Below are 27,364 nucleotides of genomic sequence, written 5' to 3'. Positions count from 1 at the left end.
CCCCACTCACATTGGAGGAGGTGGGAGACGCGATCCAAGCACTGGTGACCGGGAAAACACTGGGGCCTGACGGCCTGCCAGCTGAATACTATAAGGCGAACAGGGACATCCTAGCTCCTCTTCTCCTCTGGGTGTACAGGGCATCGGTCGACGCGGGCCACCTCCCAACGTCCATGCGGGAAGCGTTTCTAGTGACCCTGCCTAAACCTGACAGAGACCCCATGTCTTTAGGATCCTACCGCCCGCTGGCAATGCTTAATACCAACTATAAGGTGCTAGCCAAAATCCTTGCGGAGCGCCTGGCACCGATGGTTCCACATTTAGTCCACCCAGATCAGAACGGGTTCGTCCCGGCAAGGTCCACATCCCTGAACCTCAGGAGGTATTTCAGGGTAGCGGCGGAAGCGATGAGGGCCTGGCCCAGGGCGGGGTGCCTGGTGCTGGACCTTGAAAAGGGCTTTGATTGCCTGGAATGGGGTTACTTGTCGCTGGTACTGGAGAAGTTCGAGTTGGAAGCAAACTTCCTACAGATGGTGGGGCTCCTGTACAGGAATCCTGTAGTCCGAGTCAGGCTGGGTCCCTATATTTCGGAGGCAGTGGCAGTGGGCAGGGGCACCCGTCAGGGGTGTCCTCTGTCTCCGCTACTCTTCGCACTGGCCATGGAGCCCTTAGCTGCGGCCATAAGACAAACCTTGGCCGACGGGATCCCTCTGGGCGATGGCGTCCATCAGGTGTCTTTGTATGCAGATGACTTACTAGTCTTCTTCTGCGATGTGAGCAGTGTACTGGAGCGATTGGCCCACCTACTGCATTGCTTTGCCGACCTATCGGGGCTCAGAGTAAACGCAGGCAAGTCATGCCCCTACGCGTTTAGCAGCGACGTGGCTGATCTGGAGTATAGCATTCTTGGCACCCGGGTCCAATGGAAAGCGGACACGTTTAAGTATCTGGAGATCCAGATCTACCGCCAGCCGGCAGACCTATTCGACGGAAAGATGGGTAGAGCGGTGACGGCACTTAGGGCTCAAATTGGCTTCTGGTCCACGCTCCCCCTGACGCCCACAGGCAGAGTGGCCCTCACCAAAATGGTTATGCTTCCTCGCCTTCTGTACTATTTCGCGAACCTGCCCCTATTCGTGCCACGTCCTTTTTCTCCAAGCTTAACAAGATCCTGCGCGACTTTGTTTGGGGAGCGTCCCGCCATCAGTTGGCGCTCGGGAAGCTATTCCTGCCCACGGACAAAAGCGGATTGGCCGCTCCCTGCTTTGAGCATTACTACCTAGCGGCGCAGCTGCAGTGGATCGCCCGATGGTTGGCGGACAGGGGCAGAGAAGACACTGCCACGAACGACCCGCCCTACACTCTGGAGCGGATCACTGCACTGTTCCACCCCCTGGTGGCACCGGCGCGTCTCACCCCGCTGTTGTTGGCGGTGGCATTCTAATGCTTTCGCAGGGCACTGCAGCTCACGAGAGCGGTGCTTCCGTATGCACCAGCGATGCCACTGGAGGGCTGGCCGGGAGGGGAGGGGGTCCTCACGCGCTGCATGCTAGAACAGTGGCGGGAAGTGGACGTCCATACGTTGGGCGACTTGTATCAAGATGGAGCACTGATACCCTATGAGAGCCTGGTCACGGACGTTGGGCTACCCCCTGGGGGGTTCCTTCTGCATCGCTCACTCACGGCTTGCATGGCGGCTCGGTGGGGCGACATTGCGGAGGAGCCAACGCAGCATCTGACCGTACAATACCTACATGTCATGGGCAGAGGCAGGCTTCTGATCAAGTGGTTTGCTGCATCCCTAAGGGTACACACAGAATTGGACCTGACCCCGCTCCACGGAAAGTGGGTGCGAGATCTAGGGCGAGCACTGGCGGACAAAGAATGGGAAAAGATTCTTAAAAGCCCAGTATGCATCCCCAGAAATATGCGCTTCCGCCAAATCCAGGTATATATATAGTTCACAGGGCCTATCTAAACCCCCCTACTTAATAAATAAGTATTTCGACAACGCACACGCTTCCTGCCCTAGGTGTGGTGCTGTGAAAGCAGATCTTCTTCATCTTTTGTGGCACTGCCCCGGGCTTGGCACTTACTGGAGGGACGTTAGTGAGTTGCTTGCACTGTGCACAGGCAGCACTATCCTGTGTGACTGGCCTGAATACCTTTTGCATCACTTTAGGCGCTCACCTAAGGATAAGGCATCATCCCGCTTCTTAAACTTTGGGATGGTAACAGCAACACGCCTCCTCACTAGAAGATGGAAGGCGAGCACTGCACCAGGTGTGCGGGCATGGGTTCTGTCCCTACAGTCGTGGGCCCGAGCGGAGTGGACTGCCATACGGAGGGAAGAAACAGTGGGACTCCGCAGGGAACCCATGGCAGAACAATGGGAACGCATGCTCAACGCTTTATAGACAGCAGACAACTCCGCGAGCGTAGGGGGACAGGAGACTAGTCAGGCACAGCGAGCGGTGGGTGGGCACGAAGCGGACAATGCATCTGACACGCAGATTGGTGCACAACATGAAAATACGTAGGGAAAGCAGCACAATTGAGACGCGTAGGCTAAGGGGCTGGGTAGGGGAGGGAGGAGGGGGGGCGGGCTCCGGGGTTGGGCATGGGGATGATCAACAATGTACCTATGTGACGGTGCCGCAGTTTATTGTTTCTGTTTTGTTACAAACGACCTTTTGCAGTTGTTATATGCATATATGATTTGTCACTTTACACAAGACTAGGGTGCATTGACTTCTTTATGCTGTGGACATTCTCAGGCGCCCAAGGTTATCGTGCATACTACCTGTGTGTAATGTTATAATGCCTCATGGTTATGTCATGGTGATTATGTATTTTAAGCCGGGCACGGCAGAAGAACCTCACTATCTACAATGGCGCACCTACTGCAATGTTGAATTGTTTCTTTTTTTTAAAAAAACAAATGCCAATAAACAGAGTTGATAAAAAAAATGAAACGTATGTTGACAAATACTAAACAAATTTATTCTGCGACCTTTTATGCTCAATTGGCCACCTTAGGCTTTGACTTTTGGAAAGACAACATTGAGACAAAAACTGTTTGGGGCACAAAGGGCTGGCAGGTACTAGGTTTAGAAGCATTGTTCATAGCCTGCATCATCCCAGAACAAATGATGTTTTTAAATGACACTGTTCAACAGACATCTTGTCTTGGCATTGCTAAGATAAAAGATTTAAACAAACCGTCCATACCTATCCCACACCTGATAGTAATTTAACTTCAAGTGAGGAGGTAGACGTAAACCATACAACAGAACAGAACAAATCCTGAATGGAAAAAATTGTTAATCTGGCCCACAGACACGAATAACTGTCAAGATAGATTCCTGAACAAGACACAAGGGTTCACAGTAACTCGGCCAGATCCAAGATATATCCAAAGACAACATCCAGGGATAATAACAACTTATAGTGTAGGTAAACTATGGCTTGAGTGGCTGCAGAAATCTACACTTCCAGAAATAAAACAACACTTATCTTTGCTTAAAATGGCGTTGATTTACGAGAATTCTTACAGGGACCTCGTAATCCACGTCATAAACGTTTCTTATTCGCCGGTATATACGCTGTATACAATGAAGCATGGAAAGTCACACAAATTGAAACAGCTGAAAGAATACGAGAAATCAATCGTATTAATTTAGAGAAATCACTCTCTGTAGTTGACAATGGGTTAACAACTCTGTCGACCAGAATATATTCTTTGGACAGCATTGTATCTTCTACCATAGACATAATGGAACAGGACTTGCTAATGTTACAACAAGGCCAGTCTCAATTACGTTCTATAATGCTGTTAGGCTGGACGTTACAAAACCTTAGTTCTGGCTATGTGCCTTGGCGTTTAATCAACACTACGTTATTGTTTACTGTATTTAACCTTACAGATAAACAAATCTCCTTGGCACAAAGGGGAGCAGATTATAAGGTGCTGAGCATAGAGAAACTGGAAAGATTACCTTTGACCGTTTCTGAGAAACCATCAGTTGAATGGATAATACATGGCACCATCACAATACCAGTGACGACTTTCCAGTTTCAATATTGCTTAAAACACATACCAGCAGACCTGTATGAAAGGGTGGGTAAAGAATACATTAAGTCGACCTGGGATTTACCATACACACACAAATGTTGGAGTAGGGGAAAGGAGGTATTTCTTAGTGGTAAAAATGGTGAAAACTCACTAAGCGGTACACTATTGTGTCAAGGTATTAATTTACACACAGACTGCGAAGGTTCTTCCAATAACCTTTCTTGCCACCTGCAAGGTTCGCCCACAGCGGTGATAGATCCAATTTTCAGGCAGCTTTCCAATGGTAGCTACATTATGTTAAATGATCACAGCTGTTGTGGAATGAGGCCCAGGAATAGGCTATCGCGTTAGTGTGTCAGCCAGGGTCACTTGTTGTATGCAAGTATTGTTTCCTAAATCTAAGACAGACGGGGAGTCGCCACTATGGCCTTCACTGAACATCTCTTCTATACGAATTGATACTTTAAGCAGAATGAAAGCCATTCTTTTACGAAAAACTGTGCCACTGACCTCGTCCAGAGAGACGTATGATCTGCAAGTTGCAAGGACTTCTGCAGAGATATATGCATTATTATCAACAAACTTCCCAATACATTTTGCAGAAATGTTAGGTTGTATCTTTAACATGTCTGATACAAGCGGTATTGCACATGTATTTAAGACGATTTTTTCGGGACTGTTAGCACCCTTTGAAGCAGTCCTGGGCATTTTTCCTAATTTCGTACACTCTGTGTTCGGCATCCTGCCTCTCATTTTGGGACTCGTAGCAGGGATCTTATTTTTATTCCTCCTGCTCCGTTATGGTATATCCGCCCACCAGCGATACCCAAGTCAGCATGGAGGATGCGCTCCAGGCCATGAGGTATCGTGACCGCATAACACAGATCCTTGGCTTGGCTCGTTTGAGAGACCTGTATACCACATGGTTCCTGTCATTCAGACCAATCTGGCAAGATTGCATCTTACCTGTTGTACGATGCCTGCTTTGTGGAGAGGAATGCGTGTTTGATATATGTCTAACATACCATCGGTTATGCCAACGGATGCTGACGAATTACTCTGTCAGGTAACGGCTCATGTGTTGTGTTGCCCCCAACGGCTACCTGATGACGGCATTCATTGAGATTTCACCGGCAAATCCAACTGGAGGTGAGATACACGGACCAACAGGCACACAGGTACCATCTGCTATGAACATTGCTAACACGGCTGACGCTGACGGCGATCCTTCACATCTGTGCACAATTGACCTTCTTAATGAAGTCGTCGAACTTTCACCTACTGTGGTAGACGATTTCTTTGCCAGCCTTGATGACTTAATGTTTTCTCCTGACACCGAGAATAACTTTTGAAATTATCACACAGCGTTCTTTTGGAACTCTGAAATTAGACCTTCACTTTTTCAAAACAAAAGGTTCCAAAGTTTGAAAATATACTTCAACTACAGATTTATTTGACATTTTTCCAAAACAGACTGAACTTTGGCACAAAGTAATCTGCTTAAAGTAGAACAATTCTTAGAGAACAAGAATTATTTAACCACTTCCTAGAAACAATATTGACCCAATACACAAATCAGACTAGCTTATATATTCCGTTATGGGATGGTCTTGAACATTTTCCTGTATCTAGAGCCATTTCATAAATGTAAATTTTGTGATTCATTCGGTTAGCATTATATCATATCATATGCTTACAATGAAATCATTGCCCTTAAATGTGTACTGTACAAAATGCTCATTTTTTCTGTGTGCAACCATTTCAAATGCATTTTATATGGTTTTTTGGGGGTTGTACACACATGCTCTAGAATTTATATTTTATAGCTTGAACTTAGATGGACATGATAACGTGGAGTGGGTATTATGTATCATTTTAGGACACTATTGTAATTTTCACGATTCATGCCCTTATGTAGGTATAAATCACCATATTCTTATATAGGCATAAAAATCATATCCATATTTAGGCATAGCTCATGCAGTCCAAATACGGCAGGGCTACTTCCACTAGTTCTGAAAATCTACAACGATTTCTTGGAAAACTCGGCTTCCCTTGCTCGAGAACTGACTTGTCCAAGAACTCATGGAGTTTTCAAAGAACTGAGACTCTTTGATGACGTTATTATGTCCACCTTTACGTCAAACTCAGCAGCTTCAAGGTATAAATAGGCCCACACTTGCCTTAGCAAACACACGGTGGTGTGGAGCAGTTCGACTATCTACTTGCCCGACGCATCCTGCTACAGCAAGTGCCGAAGGAAGCCGACCCTCCAGCAGACACACTGAGAGAGACTAATCCCTTCTTGTGATTTCGAGAAAGTTTCTAGTGACCTCTGAGCTAGCTGGCACTCACGATTAAGTCTAATATATTCCATAGATACCTAGTAGACCTCAGTCCTACGTCTACCCTATAGGATATATTATTCCAATGCGCAGAGCCTATTGGGAATATAGGAACTACACTACAACTCTGAAGGTGGATGTCTGCACTACGCATCTCTGAGGGGTGAGGTTCAACTGTGATTCTTTCACTCAGGCACTATCCATTTTATTTAGGAGACATACTGTTCATACTATGTCTGTTAAAATGTGGCTGTCATGGCGCACATCACTGCATCTCTAAGGCCAATGAGAAGCCACACAGAGCAGCAGAAGCAGGCTCCCCAGCACTATCCCATCTTCTGTTAGGGCTGTGTTTTCAGTATGATCGAGAAGGTGGGAGAGGAATGGAGGTGAGTCTTTGTCTTTTCAAACCAGGCGTTGCTGCTATAGCTGGCTCCTCGTTGGGAACCATGGCTTGCTCATTTCAATATCCAGCGGCACATTCCTGCTCTGCTGCTGCCAAGGAGTAGTTTCCAGCAAAGAAAGCAAGGTAGCAAAAAAATGGTACTAGCATACAGGAGGAAATATTTGCCTCAGGGCAGCCATGGCATATTGGGGAAGAGTGCGGGGGGGGGGCGGTTTGGGGCTAAGAAACCATGATAAAATGCAGGCTCTGGAGTACTAGAGATAATTTTTGACATGGTATATGGGCAGTATTAATGGCAAAATTCCGATGCTGGAATATATATGTAAATCCTGCTACATGGGGGGTGCCCAAAACAAAATGCTGGCACTTGCACAATAAAGCCAGCTCTTAAAATAGGGAACTCTCAAGGTAAATTTTGAAAACATTGAGGTGAACTCTTAGTAAGTAGTACGCCCTACCACTTTCAAAGATCCCCAGCCACCACTGCCTCACACCAGTAAACAATTATTAAAACACTGCATGCATCCGCCAAACTTCATTACTACATCCTTTGATGGGTAAAAAAGTACAGAGCAAAGGTGAATTTATGATGCTATTGCACTGATTAAAACACGTCTTCTAAATGTAACCATACATTACTGCATCATTTTCAAACCTTTAGACCTACCTAGTAATGCCAGCAATCCCATTACTGTAAGCACCGGTTTTCTTGCCATTTGAATGTGAGGTGGTTTGGTGTCATTCATCTGAAATCTTGCAGTTAGTGTCCTTTGGGTAAAATAATGAGGGTAATAGCTCATAAAGGCATTATCATTACTCAGCAATGTGTAGTTAAAACTGCTGCTGGAATTTGAAATCAGAATATTTTGGTGCTGGGCAATTACCTGCAAAAAAAAAACATTTTCAGCTGACAGTGCAATAGACTGAAAGTACATTCTTAATACACTGGAAAACAGTGCAGAATCATGCAAACCCATTGACACTCATTGTTGAACACGGAGGAATGAATCGAAGGTGACTTGGTCATGCTTGGACTGTGGAGGATAAAAAATAAATCCAGGGGTAGATCATGTGAAGTAGTGTGGCTCACTGGTTAGAGGCGGCAGACCCGAGAGCAGAGGACGGCCCGGGACCAGGGTTCGATTCCCGGCGCGGCAGGTTTCTGGACCAGGGTCAGCGGACTCGATAATTCTCTCGCCTCCGTGCCCACTCTGATCAGCGATCACACTCGGCAACTCTGGGCATTAGCTTGCCTCATCTTCACTAACGGCCCCACCAGATCGCCGGGGATGCCTGGTCTCACCCTGGAGATACCCATTAAGGGACCATCTCTCAGGGAAGCCAGGAAGGGTTTCGCAGCGGTCGAAGCGCCTTGGGACCCTCTGGGTAAGTAGTGCGCTATATAAATGCCTATACATACATGAATTAGGTAGAATCATCCAACGGCAGGGGCTGCTGAGGCAGTCCATTTTCGGGAAGAAAGGGGTGAGGCTAGTTAGCAGCTTGACTGCCCCACTCCACCAAACTACCACACGAGACCAGAGCAGGCATGACTGTGCTAAATATGCCTCACATCTCCCCGTACTGCTGTTTACTATGTTACGAGTATTGGGGCCTGTGGAGTGGCAGGGGAGAGGCAAGGAACAGAGGAGTGTTATTGGTGAAGGTTGTTGTGGAAAGTGGGCATACTTGACATTAGGAGATTCCCTATCCCTGATGGTAAACGTGTGGACATAAGCAATATTTGGTACTGAGCATACAAAGGCCGACATTACTGGTTACTGGGTATGTGGACATAAACAATATCAGCGTTATCTGGAAAAGACTCCTTAATCTATATAAAATGTAATTTGAATCCTATCAATTGTGACCAAAGCTGTTCATTTAATGTGCTTAGAAATTCTTTCTTGTTATTGAGAAGAATACTCAACACTGTATATACTAGCTTTTAAATCCAGCACATTTGGACTCACCTTTGCAGAGACCGTGGTAACAAATATCATGGGGATGAAGCTAGTCCCTGTTGATGAGAAAACCATTTTAGAATTAAAGCCAGGTTTGGTGGATTGGTGGACTAATGCGTCCACTGTAGTGTCCTGTGTTCAACCTCATGGTCACAGGTTCAAATCCTGACAGGTCCACTCAGCCTTTCATCCTTCTGAAGTCGCTAATGAGTACCATTGAGTTAGGGAACAATAAATATCTGTTATTCAGCGCCAAGATACCCCTGGGTGAAAGTGCACTTTACAAAACAGGTTAAATTACGTTAGGAAACACAAGGAGAGCCAGCACAGGGTCAAGACTGATTTGCATATGTCTGTGTCCAAACGGGGTGGCGAAGTGAGCTAAAGAACGGTGATGGATTCAACCCAGATCTGTGACTGGGGGTGAGTGTCTGAAAAGTTTCAGAACTCTGTCCATCATCTCCTTGTGTTTGCTTTGCTCGCCCTAAGTTGGAGGGTATGCCCAGATGTGGGTCCATTGCTCACTTTGCAACTGGATTCAAGCTAGCCTGGCAGATGAGAGGTTGTTAGAAATGGGAATCTGGTTGGCTAAGGCTTGCGCCAAAGCCAGGCAGAAACCACCACTCTAGTCAGGGCAATGGAGTTACACGCTTGGTAGCTTGGCACGAGCAGGCAGGCTTATCCCAGAGGCAATGTGTAAAGCGTTTGCGCAACACACACACAGCAGCAACACTCTAGGCACACCAAAGAAGGAACTCCACACAAGGTTATATATAAAAATAGCCTTTATATTATCCAAAACACAATAGAATAGTAATCACACACTACACTGTGCCAACTGGCACTAAGCAATATTTACAGGGGATTATATACACATGACAGGGCCAATTGGGCCACTGTCAGAACCATCACAAAGTGAAAACAGTAAATGTAGAACCAATAATAAGGTAGAACACAACCAGTAGTTACAGGCTAAATACTGTACTCAACATTATCCTGCAACATAAATCATAGTATGCAAAACCTCATATTCATAAACCACGCTGGGGGCATTAATCACAGTAGAAGAAACCTCATAATATAAACCACGCTAGGGGCATAAATCGCAGTCAAAAGTAACCTCATAACATAAACCACAGTAGAGGTATAAATCAAGGAGTATAAATCACATTTCCTGCACACCACATAAACCACATTTAGGGCCTGACGCCCTATCCTCCGAACACAGTCCCCCTGGCCAACTGGCCTTCCCAGAGGGCTCAAATGCCCTATGTCCCAAATGTCAGGGCGGCTGCCAATGCAGCAGAATCCCAAAAGTGCGCAATTGTGCAGGCCTAAACGAAGCAGCTGCCGCTAATTGCGGTGCAGCTGTGAAGGCGAAAATGTGGGCACTGGAAAAACGGCACTGGGCTCTGGGGTGCACTAACCCCCTCCTCTAGCCAAAAATCACTGGCCACCTCATGGCAGCTGCCTGTGCTCTCGCAGGGAAGCTGAAAATGGCACTGGCACCACTGTGCTGTGTGAGCCCCACTGGTACTCTGTAACTAACTTGCGCAATGTTGCAGCTACCCACTGTCAGGTGGGGCAGCTGAGGAAAATGACAATGGCCCTGCATGGGCCGTCTGAGCCCCTCTCTGGGACTCTCAGCCAAAAAGTGCCCACATGATGCAGCTGCCCGCAACTGCGGCGCAGCTGTGAAGAACAGCAAAAGATAGGGGGGAGCACTACGAGTGCTCCCAACTCAGCCCCCACTCACAGGGCTCGTCCGGTCTCCAGGCTGGTGTAGTACACATGTGGCTCTCCCTTCACTACGGGAGTCCTGCAAGGCTCAGTTGCTGCCCCTCTCCTCTCTTCACCTGGACGCCCTGGTAGAAGGGGTAGGCTCCCGTCCTCCCTCATCCATGCAGCCCGGCTTCTCCTCACTTCACCCAGGCCCCCTCCTGGGACCTGGTACTTCAATGGGGGGCCTGCGAGGTTCTGGACTTCTGGTTTCTGTTTTGCGACCCCACCCACAACCAGGCACGGCCCACTGGCTTCCGGGTTGCTCTCGGAGCGGCGGCTCAAAAAAGACTTTCAAAGTGTGGGGCTCCTGCAAAACACACACTGCGGGGTGGGCACCCGCTCGATTACGGCAATTGCGGGGTGGGCACCCGCTATGTGTATAAAAAAACAAGGCAAAGATGTGGGTTGGGCACCCGTTCCGCTGGGAAGGAATGTGGGGGAATCCCCACGTTGGGATTTCCCCCCAAATGCAAGGAAGCTCCACGCTGCGAAGCCCCAGCCCTCTCCTCTTGGGCAAATCAAAATAAAAGTGCTCACGGGGCGCTAGCAAGCAGGCAGGCCAAAGAGTCCTTGGAGCTGGGGAGAACGCAGCACAGCGCAGCCAGGCATGCCAGCACGCAGGGACCCCCAGGAAACAGCAGCTGGGTCCTGTGGCGGTTCCTCCTGGCAGAGGGTCCCCTCCAAGTAAGCACAAGCACAGAAGCTTCATGGGGTCACAGCCCCTATATTTATACTTCATTTTCCTTTGTCTGTAGTACAAGTCATGGGGGAAACAGATGCAATTGGTTCAGGGGGGAATTGGAGTACTTTGTTTTCCAGTCTCCTCTTCCCCTTTGTCAGGTGGGGGTTTAGGGATCAGACACACCACAGGGGGCGGAGCCAGCATTGTGAAGGCTAGGCAAGTTTCTATTCAGGGTATTACTCCCCCCACTACACCCAATGCAGATGTCCTATTCAGCCTAGCGCTGACTCACCCTGCCCCTCCTGGAGCCACACACACCTCCCAGCCCCTGTCACTCAAAAACCAGACATGCAATTCACATCAGGCTGGCAGACACATAGCACACAGAAATGCCAACTTCTAACAGTACAAAAGGAAGGGGTCCCAGACAAGGAACAAATGATTCAAAATATACCTTGGTTTTAAAAGATAGCAATTATTTCAAAAAGCAAAGCTATTGAATGCAAAAAAGTTTAATTCAGATTTGCATATGTAACCTTTCATTGGTTAGAACACATAATAATTTTTTTTATATATAAATGACAAATGTTATTTAAATGTGCCCACATTCACAATGGGGAGGAGGTGAAGTGAGGGAAGTGTCAAGGATAGGATAGGGTATAGGGATAGTCTGGTTCATTCAGTGACAGGTATTACTCTCAATTCAAAAAATGAGTACATGTGGTTCCTTTAGCCAAAGGCCACAACATAAGGCTCATAGAGAGTCCAGAAAACAACTGATGCAGACAGCCAAACTCCACTTCAACCGCTAAGGTCTTGCTTGGGGTAGGAGTTGGTGATTGTTGTGTAGTCTACGTTTCGACCCAGATTATAAGTAGGAAAGTGGTCCTTACAGAACGGGTCTTCTTCAGGACAAAGGAATTGTGGGTGGGCGACCTCCTGGGGGCAATTAAAAAGAAATCAATTAGCACACACCCATCCTGTTAATTATTACAAGGAGGGCGGATTTGAGGAAAATGTTATCAGTTAAAAACGTGTTGTCAAATTTTACATAAGACACAAGACACATTGTGCGGGATTCAAATATACAAGATCTGTTATTAGCTCACCTATTGCGGAGGGCGAGAGGGACAGAGTCACCAGGGGCTGAGATCTCCCGGGCCACGTTATAGATTTTCAACGGAAAATTGCAAGGAAAGGACTTATTATCTCCTATTTGGCTAAAGGTCCCTTAAAATCCGGGCTTTCAACAAAAATATACGGGAATCACAAACAACTGTTAGATCGATTCTTATTGGTTTAATTACATAGGGCAAAGATCTCAGAAGTTAAATCGATAGTTCGGAAAACATATCAACGTTGTCTAGTCACATAGGCTTGGAAAATGATATACCACCAATACATGTTGTCAAAAGGCACATATATTTTATGTACAATATATATCGTCACTCTGTAACCCATTCGGGCTAACTTAGGTCTAGCAATCTCAAAAAGATTATCTGGTTTTACCTTCAAAGAATGAGGTAATGCTACTATAAAAATCATACCTTCTTGTGTTTAGTAATTCCATATACTCAAGTTGATTCCTGATTAAAAACGCCTGTAAACGGGGGACAAAGTTGAAAAAATAGTGCTATCGTTAGCTTACATTAGCACAAATATATAGGGGGCCTAGCTGTACATTAAGTCCAAGGCATACCTCTGAACTCAGGAGGGTTCTCGAGGCGTCTCGCCGATAGATATTCTTTAATTTCTTATTCCTGCCGCCTTAAAATGAGGAGAAGGCATTTAGCATTCAGATACACCGCATCTCATACAGCTAGCACGGTTTTGCACATGGGGCTTACCTCTATTGCTCAATTCGGTTGTGGACAGGGGAGAAGGCATTTAGCATTCAGATACACCGCATCTCATACAGCTAGCACGGTTTTGCACATGGGGCTTACCTCTATTGCTCAATTCGGTTGTGGACAGGGTGGATCCTAGGTATTCAGCACACCTTCAGGTGCTGGGATAATTCGTGTTATCAAATTGTGGTATTTGTTTCGAAATACGCCTGTGAAGCGGGGACACGGTTGAAAAATAATAATGCTGCCGATAGTTTGCATTGGCACAATTATAAAAGCCTAGCTGTACATTGAATCAAAGAGGTACCTCTGAAATACGGAGGGTTCTCGAGGCGTCTCACCGGTAGATATTCTTTTATTTCTTAAAGCTTCTACCTTACATTGAGGAGAAGGGCATTTTACATTGATGCCGCATTACACCACATTCCATTCAACCAAAAAGGTTTTCCACATGGGGCGTACCTCCAATGCGCAAATATGAGGAGGAAAATTGGATCCTATGCATTCAGCACACCTTCCTGTAAAATAACAAAGTGCTAGTGGGTTCATATATCCGACCCATGTATACCGCGTTTTCTTGAACCCCAGCGAAAAAGGGACAGACGCATACCTTCAGAAGTTGTGTTGTTTAGACCGGAATCGATCCCGCAACTGGACGTGTTCCAAGCTCTGCCACATACACGGGGCCTCGTTCACTTCCTAGTTAGTCCCAGGGGTGGAGCTTGAACGCGAGCCCTCAATGGAAGTAGTAAAAAGACTACCCCCCGCTAGTTGCAGTAGTCTAAGCCGATTACATGCCTTCCAGTTATTAGCGATACATAGCCTAATTTTTAAGGGCTATTAAGGGCATAAATATTTGATTATCAGGAAATAGGTATTGACCTATATTATTCAAAAAGGCTCAGAGACGCACAGGACTGCATAGAAAAGCCTTAAAGGGACATTGCTCCTATAGACATTTCGGGGGAATCATTTTTAAGGTCTTGGATCAGAAAAAATATTATATATATATCACACCAATTGAGCGCATTGCGTCCCTTCTGGTTGAGTAATATTTCGACACACTTTTTTTATGTTATTCAAATACCATGTAGGAATAGATCTTAGGTGGATACATTAAATACACACAATTCCTTCATTATTCACCAGACAAGTTAACACAAATCACATACTCATGACAAAGTAGTAATATATACAGAGGTTATGTAGCCAGGCAATATGCACTTATCTCCCATGTTATTATGAATCCAGCCATTTTCTAAATTTTTCATGAGAAGTACATGTCATATTAGGAGGGCAGAGTGCACTTATCTCACAGGATAGTGTAACCCAAATCCCGATTAACGGTTCGTTTCACTGTCATGCAAATCTATGAATAAAACATTTTCCACTAGGAATATTGTAGATTGTATAACATATTACCCTGTTGAAGAAATCAAAGATAAGCCAACTGTACAGAACTGTTTACAGATTCGTTAAAGTAATTTTGAATGTCCAACATGTTACCATGGTGAAAGAAATCAAAGATTAGCCAACTGTACGAAACTGCTTTCAGATTCATTTAAGCCCTCAGCTACAGAATTGAAAATATGAATCCACTTCAGCTCTCTGACATTTAGAATGCTGGATAAATCACCACCCCTTGGGCCTAGTGTCACATGTTCCAAAACCACCCATTTCAATGTTTCAGGCATGTGGTTTTCTTTTACGCAGTGTTCAACCTGGGGTGCCCCAGGTACCTTACATCTAATTCGGCTGCAGTGTGCAAGGAATCTTGCTTTTACACGCTGCTGGGTCTGACCCACATAAATGAGATCACATGGACAAATTATGCCATAGATTACATTCCTGGTGTTGCAGTTCGTGTGGCTCTTGTGTGTGTGTCGATGATTTTTGAAAAGAAAGTCCTTAGATTGGATAGTAGAAGGGCAAGCCTTGCAGTTACCGCATCTAAAATGTCCAACTACAGGTGGTTGTTTCCAGCATGAGGCCAACGTAGGTGCAGATGGGCACTCTAAAAAAGATGATACTACATAGTCTTTTACATTTCTCGCTTTTTTGAAGGCATGCATGGGTACATTTGTGATCTCCAAGTCATCTGCAATAAGACTCCAGTGCTTGTTTATTGTCTTTTTAATAGCATGACTCTTTGTTGAAAAGGTAGTCACGCAAATCATGCGTTCTTCTGATTGGCAAATACGTGAGGTGGGTTCCAAGAGTGTTTCACGATGACAGAACCATGCCCTCTTCCTGGAGCGCTTGATTAACCGTTTCGGGTACCCTCTCTCTATCAAGCGCTTCATCATTATGTCGGATTGTGCCATATAGTATTCTTTCACACTACAGTTCCTCCGAACCCGAAGGAACTGGCCATAGGGCAAGTTATCTCGAAGGCTCCGCGGATGGTGACTTGAATATTGCAACAATGAGTTTCGTTCCGCAGGCTTTCTGAAGAGAGTGGTATACAGTATGCCTTCCTCTGCTACTGTCGTGATGTCCAGGAAATCAATTTTGTTGTTGCTGGCTTGCATCGTAAATTGAATGTCAGGGGATTGCAGGTTTAGCCAAGAGTGGAAGCGTTCAAGTTCACTACCGCTACCCTTCCAGATCACCAGAACATCATCAATATAACGCATCCATAGTTGTATTTGATGCCGAAATGGGTTGTGATCACTGATGACAAAAGTCTTTTCATAAAAAGCCATGAACAAAATTGCCAGGTCCGGGGCAAAGGCTGCCCCCATTGCCACGCCCTTCGTTTGTAAATAGAATACATTTTGAAACATAAAAAAAATTTCTCATCATGGCGATCTTCAATAGAAGGATGATGAATGAAGTGGGTACTTGTACCGGGGCTTCCCGGCTGTCAAGGGCTGCAGTGGCCACCGTCAGAGCCTCCTCCTGGGGGATACTCGTATAAAGCGACACAATGTCGCAGGTTACTAGTAATTCCTCATCTGGATTGAATGGTTTCCCATCTATAAATAGAATCATTTGTTCCTTGTCTGGGACCCCTTCCTTTTGTACTGATAGCTACCCAGGTCCCTTTGACTTTAGTGGGTATAACCCTGTTTCTCTATAACAACTTCTAACAGTGGCATTTCTAAAATAGTCATAATAAATCTGCGCACACCATTGCGTAGCATTTATTATTACTATTCCAACCATACTAAACTTGCCCACACTGCTCCTCTCATAACAGGAATTACCACTGACACACTCATCAGGGAACCCCCCCAAAACATTCCTATGGGAGGGCAGGCCATTCTCACCAAATGTAACACAGACCGTGCACTTTACACTGGACAGCAGTGCTAAAGTGCCCAGAGTCCTAAAACCACTACCACCATGTTGGAAAAAAGGCTAGGAGAAAGGCAAAAAGTTTAGGGATGACTCTGCAAAAAGGTCCAATTTTAACAGGGGTGTTATCCTGGCTTGGCAGTTCGGGCTGGACTGTTCCCTTGATGCACAGAGTCAAGACCCATTTGCATATGGCTGGGTCCAAACTGGGGTGGCGAAGTGGCTAAACAATGATGATAGATTCAACCCAGATCTGTGACTGGGGGAGAATGTCAGAAATGTTTCAGCACTCTTCCATCATCTCCTTGTGTTTGCTATGTTATGTTAGAATCAGGCAAGATCCCCCTGGAGGGAACAATATCCCTCCTGCCACAGCCACCAGCACCTTCTCATTTAACCACGTTTTACTTATTTCACATGTCTCTAGAGCCAAGGCCAAGCGGCGGGATACCGGGCCCAACCGTTGGTGTTGAGGTCTTCTATTTCTGCTGTCCTATGGCATGGCTTACTATGAGTCCTGAGCAATGTTCCCTCTATTATTTCTCCTGTGTGTTGCAATGTAGTGTGTGTGCACTGCAGACAAGGCTATGGGGACCAAAGACATCCAGCGACTCCCTAGGCAAGCAATCATAAGATTGCAAGCTACAATCAGTGGCTTTCACACTCTAAAGATTGGATTAAAATTCAGAGCTAAACAGTGAATTTTTATCCACATTTGGATACATCTACTTTTGAGGCAGTTGTTCTAATATAAGTATGTCACAAACTAAAATGCTCACACTGGCAGTCACACGATGCCTTGTCTTATTAACAACATATATGATTTACTCTGATTAGTGCAAAATGGCAGATGAGTTTTACATCAGCACATGTTTTGCATTGCAGATAAATCAGTCAGCCAAATCAAAGATGCCTGGTTTCTGCACGCTGCTTCATGCCTCCCATGCTTGATAGTCTGCTGTCAGCCTGCCTTATTGTGTTAGGGAGCACAAGATAAACTGTTCAAGAGTCTCAAACCCCTCCCTAAGGCAGATCTGCCAGGACCCAATAAATGGGTCACGAGCTCTGTTGACTAGACTAACGCCTGCACAGATCAAGCCCCAAGAACATCAAAAGGTGAATAAAGAATCATCTGTCAGTGGTAGAACCATATCAACAAAAGACCACAGACCTCCACTGCATGCACTAGCCTTTTAGTACATGTGAGGAAGACAGACAAAACAGCAATTGTGTATCTGCCTGAACTATTCTTTTGCTAAGAGGCATTTCTCAGAAAACAAAGCTAAAATTGTCCAATAATATGGGGAGGATTTAGTATGCAGCTTAGTTCCTATCTCAGGGTGACTATGCTTTGCAAATAAGCACCTGTAAGGGTTAAGAGAAGAGGAAGTTAGGGTGTGATAAGGTGATCACAGGGTAGGTTGGAGCACTCTTGTTTTCTGAATAATGAGTGAAAAAGTGTTAAGGTAACCATGTTGTTCTACTTAGATTTCACATGCTTTACTTAATCTTGCATTCCATATGAGGGTTTGCTTTTTAGGTCTCGGCTAGGCAGCGCATGCGCTGTCTCCTCGAGAGATGCTGTATACAGAATAGAGGGGGGAAGCTCCGCCTACTTCCTGGCCATTTTTTTGATTGGCTTCATTCATAAATGCTGTATTTTGATTTGTTTTCGGATTGTTAGTCCCTCCTCCTGGTGGCCATGTCGTCATTTTTCTCCTTCCATGGCTATCAGACCCTTTACTTTAAAAACTCTTTTGTTCCCCTGCCTCCCCCTGTTCCCTCCCACAGTCAATACATTCTCTGCCCACCACCACCCCCACCCACTCCTGTTTGTACCTTTTTGAACGCCTGCACTTTTGTTTACAATGCAATAGGTCTTGCGTAAATACGAGTACTATTACATTTGTAAATGTGTGTTTTCTCCTCTGATTGGCTTAGTGAATGCACACTCTTTTTTGCCTGCGCGCAATGCTTTACATCGTGGTACGCATGCGCACCAAACAAGCATACTGAGATTTGCAGTGAGGTGGCGATTTTTAAAGTAAATAGTTATTTTTCCTCTCGAGAATAAGTTGTACATGGGATTGTGCGATTAATGCAGTGAGCAAGTTGCCTATTATGGACTTTGCGCATACCTACTCAGACACATTCCTTTTCTATGCCCTTGAGACGGCCGCGCAGACGTGTGGAAATATTTCGGGTGGACCTTGATCTGCGCCATGGCTTTGTTGCTGTCAGAGAGCTGGGAGGTGGGGAGTATTAGGTAAGGCTTTCATTAGAGTGCGAGGATGGTCAGCTTTTGTTTACTCGCTGAGCACGATGGCGGTTTGACACCCCTGGGCCCAGAACTCCCATCCCACGGTGCGCAGTGCCTTTCGTATAGTGAGCCGGGGAGTTATATCGAGCGACCTCAATGGGCAGAGTGAACGCAAAGCAACCCAAAATTACATTTTGAGAACAAGAGAACCAACAGACAACCTGACCAAGACCCAGGTGCTAAAGGTGAGACGGGAGGGGATGTCCTGTCAGAAGACGGAGAGGGGGACATGCGGTCACTCATGCTTGACATGCGTTCCAGTCTGCGGAATATAGACGAGAAGCTGGACACCCTGACCTCGCAATTAGAAACTGTGAAAACGCAGGTCACAACGCACGTAACACGTCTGGATGGATTGGAAAACAGGCAGCTCGAGTTTCACGAATTCCAACAAGAAACAAAAGAACAACTCCATGGACAAACTCCTAACGGTCATAAGGGCAAAGAACGATGACTTTGAAGCGCGCTCAAGGAGGAACAAACTGAGACTCAAAGGAAGTCCGGAGACCACGGCTATGCCTAAAATGGAGGTCTCTGTTGCGGACCTACTCCACGAACTTTTTGACCAGCACCTCTCTCGGGTCTTCGCGGTGGAGAGGGCGCTTAGGGCGCTGGGCCCAAAGCCACCAGTTGGGGGCACACCCAGACCCATCCTGGGCAAAATCTTGAATTATCAAGACAGGGACACCATTTTAAGATTGTCGAGAGAGCGGGGTCGCATCATTCACAAATGGAACAATATATCATTTTATCCAGATTTTACACCCGCAGTACAGGCTGCACGCGGGGAGTTCCTCCCGGCAAAATGATTGTTGCTGCAGGCGCAAATCCCATACTCTTTACTCTATCCCACGAAACTTAAGGTGTCCCATGATGGTACGGCCCACTTCTTTGCGGATGCTAAATCTGCACTTAAATTTGCCAAACACATATGTGGGCCTAACTCAAAGCAAAATGGAAGCGGGCCAGAAGTGCTAGCTGATCGTCTTAGTGATAATGATTGATTGATATTTGCTGCGCTATGTATTATTTTGCTGATGGTCGTTTTTCTTTTCACTACCATTTGATGCTCTCACTCATGCTGCCGCAACTTTACTGACGGTGCTATATTCACTGCCGTTCTCTTTTATTGAATATGCTGTTTGGATGCCTGTGTTGTGCTAACATAGAAATGGGTTAAATGTTTTTGTCACTTTGGGTCTCGATGGGTGGCCTAGCCGCGCCGCTTTGGGGGTGGCATTTGTTCTAGTCCTCAGCCACCCTGTGCAAACGGGGGAGTATGCCGCTGTACCCTCGTCCTCACGGGAAATTTCCCATTGCTCATGTTTGGCCGCTTAAATAGTGGGCATGGGGGGGTTCTACACAAACTATTTGGGGGGTTGGAGTGGGTGGGGGGGGGGTTTAGGGTTAGTTTGGTTTCTTTGTTCTGGTCCGCACAACTTCTGCTCCTTCTGGTATCACGCTTGAAGTTCCATGTTACTTTGGGGAGAAATGCAAATGATGTTTGTACAGGATTTCTGCTAACATACAGCCAGTGAGGGTTAATGTGTTAACTTGGAACATTAGAGGTCTAAATGATAACAGGAAAGCCAGACTTATGCATGCTTACCTGACACGGCACAAGATAGACATGGGCGACAATACACTCTGCTATTTATTCCTACTATGCGCGTGGGGTGGCCATATTGATACACAAAAACCTGGATTGGAAAGACATAGAGGTTCACATAGATCAGGAAGGGAGGTATATAATCCTTCATGGCCTCTTGGGGGGCAGACAAGTCGTCCTGGTGGCCATATATGGGCCGAATGTCGACTCTCCAGGGTTCTGACGTAAATAATTAATTTACTCTCTTAATTTCTATGCAGGTAGGTACTTAATCAATAATAACTCAATCAAAATGAAGGAAAACAGAGTCCGTGGTGTAAGAGTTTCTAAGGGGTTTATTCCTCATAAAGGAATCAGGATATCATGTTCTGACCACCACACAGGGTGTCAGAAGGGATAGAGCGCTACATTTTATTAACAGTACATAGCTTATATACTTATTTCATTCCATAAGTCACAGTGCAAGAGGCGTAACAGCTGAGAGAAGACAAGATAACAATATTACACGTGGTACATGTACGTAATCAAGAGGCGTGAACTAGAGGTGTGTTCTGGAAAACGTCACTGATAGGTGTCACAAAGGGGTGGCACTAACAAAAAATGTGGCAATGTCAGCAGAAATCGGAAGCTTGGATGCGCGCGCAGCTGGATGACGTATAACTGGAGGGGTGCAGGGGACTTGACATTTACACTGACGGAAAGAGACAGAAGTCTGGCATGTCAGATCAACTTGTGCTTCTATCATATCTGATATCTGATGTTTGGGAACTAGGCTATCTGGGCAGAAAGGTCTCTAGAGCAGAAGCTATTCTATACTTGCTGTGAGTGCGTGTATAAGCGCCTGGGTTTCGGTATGAGAAGCGTGGGGCAAGGGGCCTTCCATGAAAGCATGGCAACGGAGCTATGAATTACTTGCACAGAGACAGGTCGGCCCTTTAGCCCTGTAGCTGAGGAAGGATGTTTACTGAAACTAGCAGGAAGGAATGTATTTTCGGGGAGGGAAACAGATAACTCGAAGGTTATAGTCAATCTTGGCAGGCAGCAGGCTGAGCTGAGCACGGAGGGCCGCGCTAGAAGTAAGTCAGAGTTCACGGATACGGGGGCTGCCTGGGCAGAGATTTCTCGGAGTCAGAAGCCAGAAAAGAGGCTCGGTGGCAGAGATTCAGGGCCTACTTCAGCCAGGGCTGAAAAACGTAGGAGTACACTACAAAAAGACGTTGGCATAGCATACTTAGGAACGGACCATCCAACCCATTCATGGTGGGTCTGAAAGAGGACAAGTTAACGTTGGACGCAAATGTATTTGCGTCTTCATAGCTGGTACAGGAGGGAAGTTTCATGCACTTTAACTCGTACATGGAGTCGGTGGGGTACGCGCTAGGGAACATAACTTGACCATAAAATTTATATTACCTCATTCCCTCCTTGTTCCCTACGGACCCTTCATGATATATCGATCCTCATGAATCGATCAGTCTGTTCTTGTAACATTATATGTTCATCTTTCTTTCTTTAACTGTTTGAGAGACAACTGGAATGCTCAATGCAGGATGTGGCACACAGTCCACAAATCGCTGGCCCACACTGTAGGCACAGGCAGCAGCTGAATACTATAACAAGGCCAATGCCTAGGAAGGATAAGATCTTCCATCCCCAAGCTGTTAACGTAGTCCAGAACCAACCGGACCAAGTCCAGGTGCCTGGATTCTGATGTATCTGATTTGCGATTTTATGCAGACGGGTAATAGCTTGATAGACAGATGGTGCATTTTGTGGAATGAAAACACAGCAACTTGACCCGATGACCTTACAGGCTCCACCTCTATCTGCCAAGATGACGTCAATTACAAGACGATTTTGAAGGACAACAACCCGCATAGCAGATTGCTCCTCAGTTAAGTTACCTAAGGCGGAGGCAGTTTCATGTACTACTGCTTCAAGTGTTCTGGTTAATCTGCGTATCAATTTACTGTTTTGGACAGGTCCTAGGAAGAAAAAGAATCCTTTATTGAAATCAGTGTACTGTTCCCATGCCGTTTCTGTGTAGTCGACAAGGGGAATATCTCTTTTGGGTCTATTCGGTGCTAGATTCGTATTTCTATGGTAATCAGGGGGAGCTAGAAAAACAGGTGGCAGAAGGAATGCAATGTAACAGGTACCATCCCAATCTGGAGGCAAACGTATGTATGCGGTATGACCACAAACAAAGTAGGAATGACTGGTAGCTTTAAAGGACGATTTACCATGGTCACTGAACTCGACCACAGTAGTGCATTTACTATGACCCACGTGTACTGAACCTTTCTTGCTAACACATAATTCACCTGTGACTGGTAATACTAACATATGGGGCAAAACTGGAGCAGCTTCGGATTCAACAGTAAGGATCATAAGGCTAATTGTGTAATTACCTAATCCATATACTTCATTTTCTAGATCAGTTCCTATTCGAGTGGGAAGTCCCTCTTTATCAGGGTAACAGACGTTGAGCAGGACTAAGTTCAAGTTTCCCCAAACCCAGCCCCCATCGAAAACAGCAATATCAGGATCTAAGGAATTAATTATTTTAAACCATGCTCCACAGGAGCCATTGTGAGTGAACGGGTACGGAAAGAGGGGCAGAGCTCCCTTGTAATTCTGGTAGGGAGGGAGTCGGCCACATATCCAACAGTTCGTAGCATTATTTGTCTGATGGGAGTGATGTAACATACTAATGAATGTATTGTTGCGCAGCGCAAGTCGGTAAGAGAGTTCATGTGCAGGAAGTTCACTAAAAGTGTGTTCAGCAGAGACATTGTAAGCAGATTGTTCACGCCTAAAAATAGGCCAATATATAGGTAGCAGAATGCTGGCAATAATAATTAGAATACTTAGAAAAAACATTATTAACAACGTCACTATACAGTGACTACGCAGTGATTTGTAGTAAGTACGTTTCTTTGCTTCTCTCTCTCTCTCTCTATCTCGATCTAGGGGATACATGTCAGAAACTATTTAACCGATTCACCTAGGGGAGGACTTAAACAATTAAACTGTCTGACTTGCTAGATCGGAGCTTCATTCGATATAGTTCTTGGGGAGTCTTTTCTCGTTTGCTAACGGTAAAATCTTTCGTTTCAACACAGTCTTTGGTGGGGGTGGACGAGTCAGAGTCCTGTTTCAGTCCGTTTTTTAGTTCATTGCAAAGTTTGATGTGACTCGTATGGACCCACCCCTTTCTCCCCTCGATTTTCACAGCGGTCCTGGTGGTGAGCAGAACGGTCTTTGGGGACTTCCAGCGGGGCTCCAGCGGACTTTTCCGGTCGAAATTCCGGACGAGTACCAGGTCCCCAGGACGGACCTCATGCGCCTTCACATCGGTATTGTCAGGGAAGGCTGCGGCAACCTGTGAACGACATGATTGGAGTGCAGACATCAAGGAGGCAAGGTAATCTGTCAACATATTACAATCAACATCTGTGATTTTCTTCGGAATGGGCGTCCCCCACATATTCGGTGGTCTGCCAAAGACCACTTCGTACGGGGATAGCCCTGATCTTGAGTGGGCGACCATTCTCATGTAGAATAGTGCCACGGGCAGGGCGACTATCCAGTCGACCCCTTTTTCCTGACAGATCTTGGCAAGGCGGATTTTTAGTGTCTGATTATGCCTTTCTACAAGGCCTGCTGCTTCGGGATGTCGGACACAGTGGAACCTCCACTGATATCCTAGCAAAAGGGAAACCTGTCTCATCAACTCGGACGAGAACGGCTGTCCGTTATCTGAATACACGACACGGGGCAAACCGTACCGTGGGAAGAATTCACGAACCAACTGTCTGGCAGTGGTCGGAGCAGTGTAGTCTGGGACTGGGTATGCTTCGGTCCAACGGGACAGAGCACAAACAATTACAAGGACATATTTAAAACCTCGACAGCTATTCATCTGGATATAATCCATCTGGAGGACTTCAAAAGGGTGATCGGGAGGATGAAATCCTCCTTGCTCAACAGGGACGCTTTTACCTGGATTGAACTGACAACAGATCATGCAAGTACGCACTTTCTGTTTTGCTGCTGCTCGTAAGTGTTTATTGTACCAGAGATTCTGTAAACTGTCTAACATCGCCTTCTCTCCTAGATGGGCCGGGCTATGTGCTGTATTTATCATGACTTGAACCATTGCGTCAGGGAGAAACCGTATAGATTTTCCCTTCGTCACCCAACCTTGATCTGTCTGAATCCCTCCTAGTTCAGTCCATTTCTTTATCTCCTCTGGAGTAGCATGTGTCTGGATATCAATTACGTCTAGGGCGGGATCTCTAACTGCCATACACTTTGTTGGTACTATTGTTTTTGTTATGTCAGTAATCTGGGTGTGAGTTAGTGCTGTATGTTTTGCTGTCTGGTCTGCCAGGTCGTTACCCTGGGAAACAGAATCTGTGACTTTAGTATGTGCCTTACACTTCATGACTGATATGCCCGAGGGCAAATGTATTGCTTCTAACAGTGCTTGAATGAGGGGGCCATGTTGTATCTTGGCCCCATGGGAAGTCAGAAAACCTCGTTCTTGCCAGAGGACTCCGAAGTCGTGTACAACTCCGAAGGCATAACGGGAATCAGTATATATGTTAACATTTCTGTTCTTGGCTAGAATACAAGCTCGGGTCAGAGCGATAAGCTCGGCTGCTTGAGCAGACAGTGTATCAATACGATGTGTTTCTTTAACTTCGGTTTCAGTGGTCACGGCATACGCGGCCACTAATTCTCCTGTACTTGTTCTCATGCATGAACCGTCCACATAAAGTGTCAGATCTGGATTTGTCAATGGGACATCTGTTAAGTCTCGTCTAGGCTTAGTTACTGCATTAATTATTTCTATACAATCATGTGGAGCTGGATCTGTCATAACTGTAGGTAACAGTGTTGCTGGGTTCAAGATACTGCAGCGTCTGATTTCTATGTGTGGCTGGAATAGTGTTAATTCATAACCTGTCAATCGCGCTATAGTCAAGTGTTGAGTCTGGGTTCTGTTTAACAAAACCTCTACAGAATGTGGAACTTGTACTGTTAATTGATGACCTAGAACAATTGAATCGCTCTGTCTGATTGCTAACGCTGTTGCTGCTACTGACTTTAAGCACGCAGGGAGTGCTTGGGCTACTGAATCCAATGTACTAGAAAAATAAGCACAAGGCTTATGTGAACCTGCTTGATCTTGAGTGAGGACAGACAATGCTGTACCATCACGTTCTGTAACAAAAAGTGTAAACGGTTTGTTGTAACATGGTGTCGCTAAAACTGGTGCTTGACATAAGGCTTTCTTTAAGTCTTCAAAAGCTTGTGTGTGTTCCTGAGTCCAAGGGAGGGCAGTCGAAATCGCTGCCTCCTGTGTCGTTAACTGGATGAGTGGCTTGGCTAGAAATGCATACTGGGGAATCCATTGTCTGCAGTACGAGGTGAGGCCTATGAAGGCCCGCACTTCCTTTTGTGTCTGGGGTTGTGGCATATTTGCAATTAACTGAATGCGATCGGGAGTGAGCTGTCTCCCCACTTTGGACAGCAAGTGACCCAAGTACACAACTTGCTGAACACAGAATTGTAGCTTCGAAGGAGACACCTTGTGTCCCTTGTCGGCCAGAAAGTGTAGAACTGTCAATGATGCTTTTTCACATTCGGGCTCACTTCGTGCGGTGATCAGCAGATCATCGACGTATTGTAGTAAAGCGGTGTTAACTGGCATTTGAATACAATCTAGTTGTCTCTTCAGTGCTTGACTATAGATGCTGGGGCTTTCTGTGAATCCTTGAGGTGCGCGCGAAAATTTGAAACTGCGTCCATTTAAACAGAATCCGAAGAGATATTGGCTCTCTGGATCAATAGGCACGCTGAAGAAGGCGTTCTTGAGATCAATTACAGTAAAGAACGTTGCTTCTGAATCAATAGCAGTCAATAAGGATGAGATATCGGGGACCACAGGATACTGTGGGATAATGCATTTATTCAATTCTCGAAGATCAATCACCAGCCGATATACTGGCGGTGCATTGGGATCTGTACGTTTAAGAATCGGAATGATGGGCGAGTTACAGATATTGGAGTCGGTCTCGACGACCACTCCTTGGGCAATGAGCTCTTCAATGATTTTCAGTAAAGCCACTACAGCATCGGGTGGTAACTTGTATTGTCTGATTCTGGGTAATACAACACCTGCCTTGAGTGTAACGCGGTATGGTGTAATGTGCATACATCCTACATCTGTTGGGCCTTTTGCCCATAAGTAATCAGGTAAATTTTTTAATCTGACGTCAAACTCACGCAGAACATAGTGACCCTTGAAATCCCGCAGAAAGAGTCTAACTCCCTCCGGGGAACAGCAGATTATAGCTCCTAGAGCCTTCAATGTTTTAATTCCTAATAGATTTTCTGGACATGATTTCGTGAGTAATAAGTCTGTAACACGTGATAATGGACCCACAGCCAGGGGAACTGGTTCGGACACTTCATTTACAATAGGCTGTCCCGAAAAACCAAGGGAAACATTTTGTGAGCCTGAGAGGGGTGCCCCTGGAACTTCGTCATGACTTATTGTAGTGCGACTTGCCCCTGTGTCAATTAAAAATTTTCTGTCTTTTCCCAATACTTGACTGTGTACATAAGGACCTTCTTGATCTACAGGAATCTCAATAAGAGGCAAGCCACCTTCCCTCTCTAGGCTGTTTCATGTATATCGGGAATATTCGGGGTAAGCAGACTGGGCATACTGGTACATCTGTTGTGAAACTTGCTGAGTTGCAGCAATGGGCTGTGGCTGTGGTACTGCTACGGTCTGTGCTGTCTGTGCGGTCTGTGCATGCATAGGCTGTGTATTCTGTGTAGACTGATGCTGGTTATGGTCTTGTCTAGGCGGATGCGGTCTTTCTTTGGTTTTACCTGTCGCTATGTTATGTTTCAGAACTGGGCATTCGTGTACGTAGTGACCTGGCTGCTTGCAGTAGTTACATGTCCCTTTAACGGGAGCCGTAGTGTGACTTGTCTGGGTCGTACCTTTTCTG

The 27,364-nt window shown here is 45.8% G+C and overlaps 1 protein-coding gene across 1 annotated transcript in view; it reads right to left on the bottom strand.

Annotated features, from left to right (window-relative positions):
* IDUA (alpha-L-iduronidase) overlaps window positions 1-27,364 on the bottom strand; it is a 2,362,715-nt gene that overhangs the window by 839,905 nt on the left and 1,495,446 nt on the right. Inside the window, exon 8 of the mRNA XM_086961811.1 lies at window positions 7,494-7,710. Coding sequence (XP_086817937.1) covers window positions 7,494-7,710 — 217 coding nt within the window. The remainder of the gene's footprint in view (window positions 1-7,493; window positions 7,711-27,364) is intronic.

The sequence above is a fragment of the Lissotriton vulgaris genome, chromosome 3_1 (assembly GCF_964263255.1).
Source record: "Lissotriton vulgaris chromosome 3_1, aLisVul1.2, whole genome shotgun sequence".
NCBI lineage: Eukaryota > Metazoa > Chordata > Amphibia > Caudata > Salamandridae > Lissotriton > Lissotriton vulgaris.
Note: the sequence above shows the minus strand (reverse complement) of the source record. Positions and strands in the feature narration are given on the sequence as shown.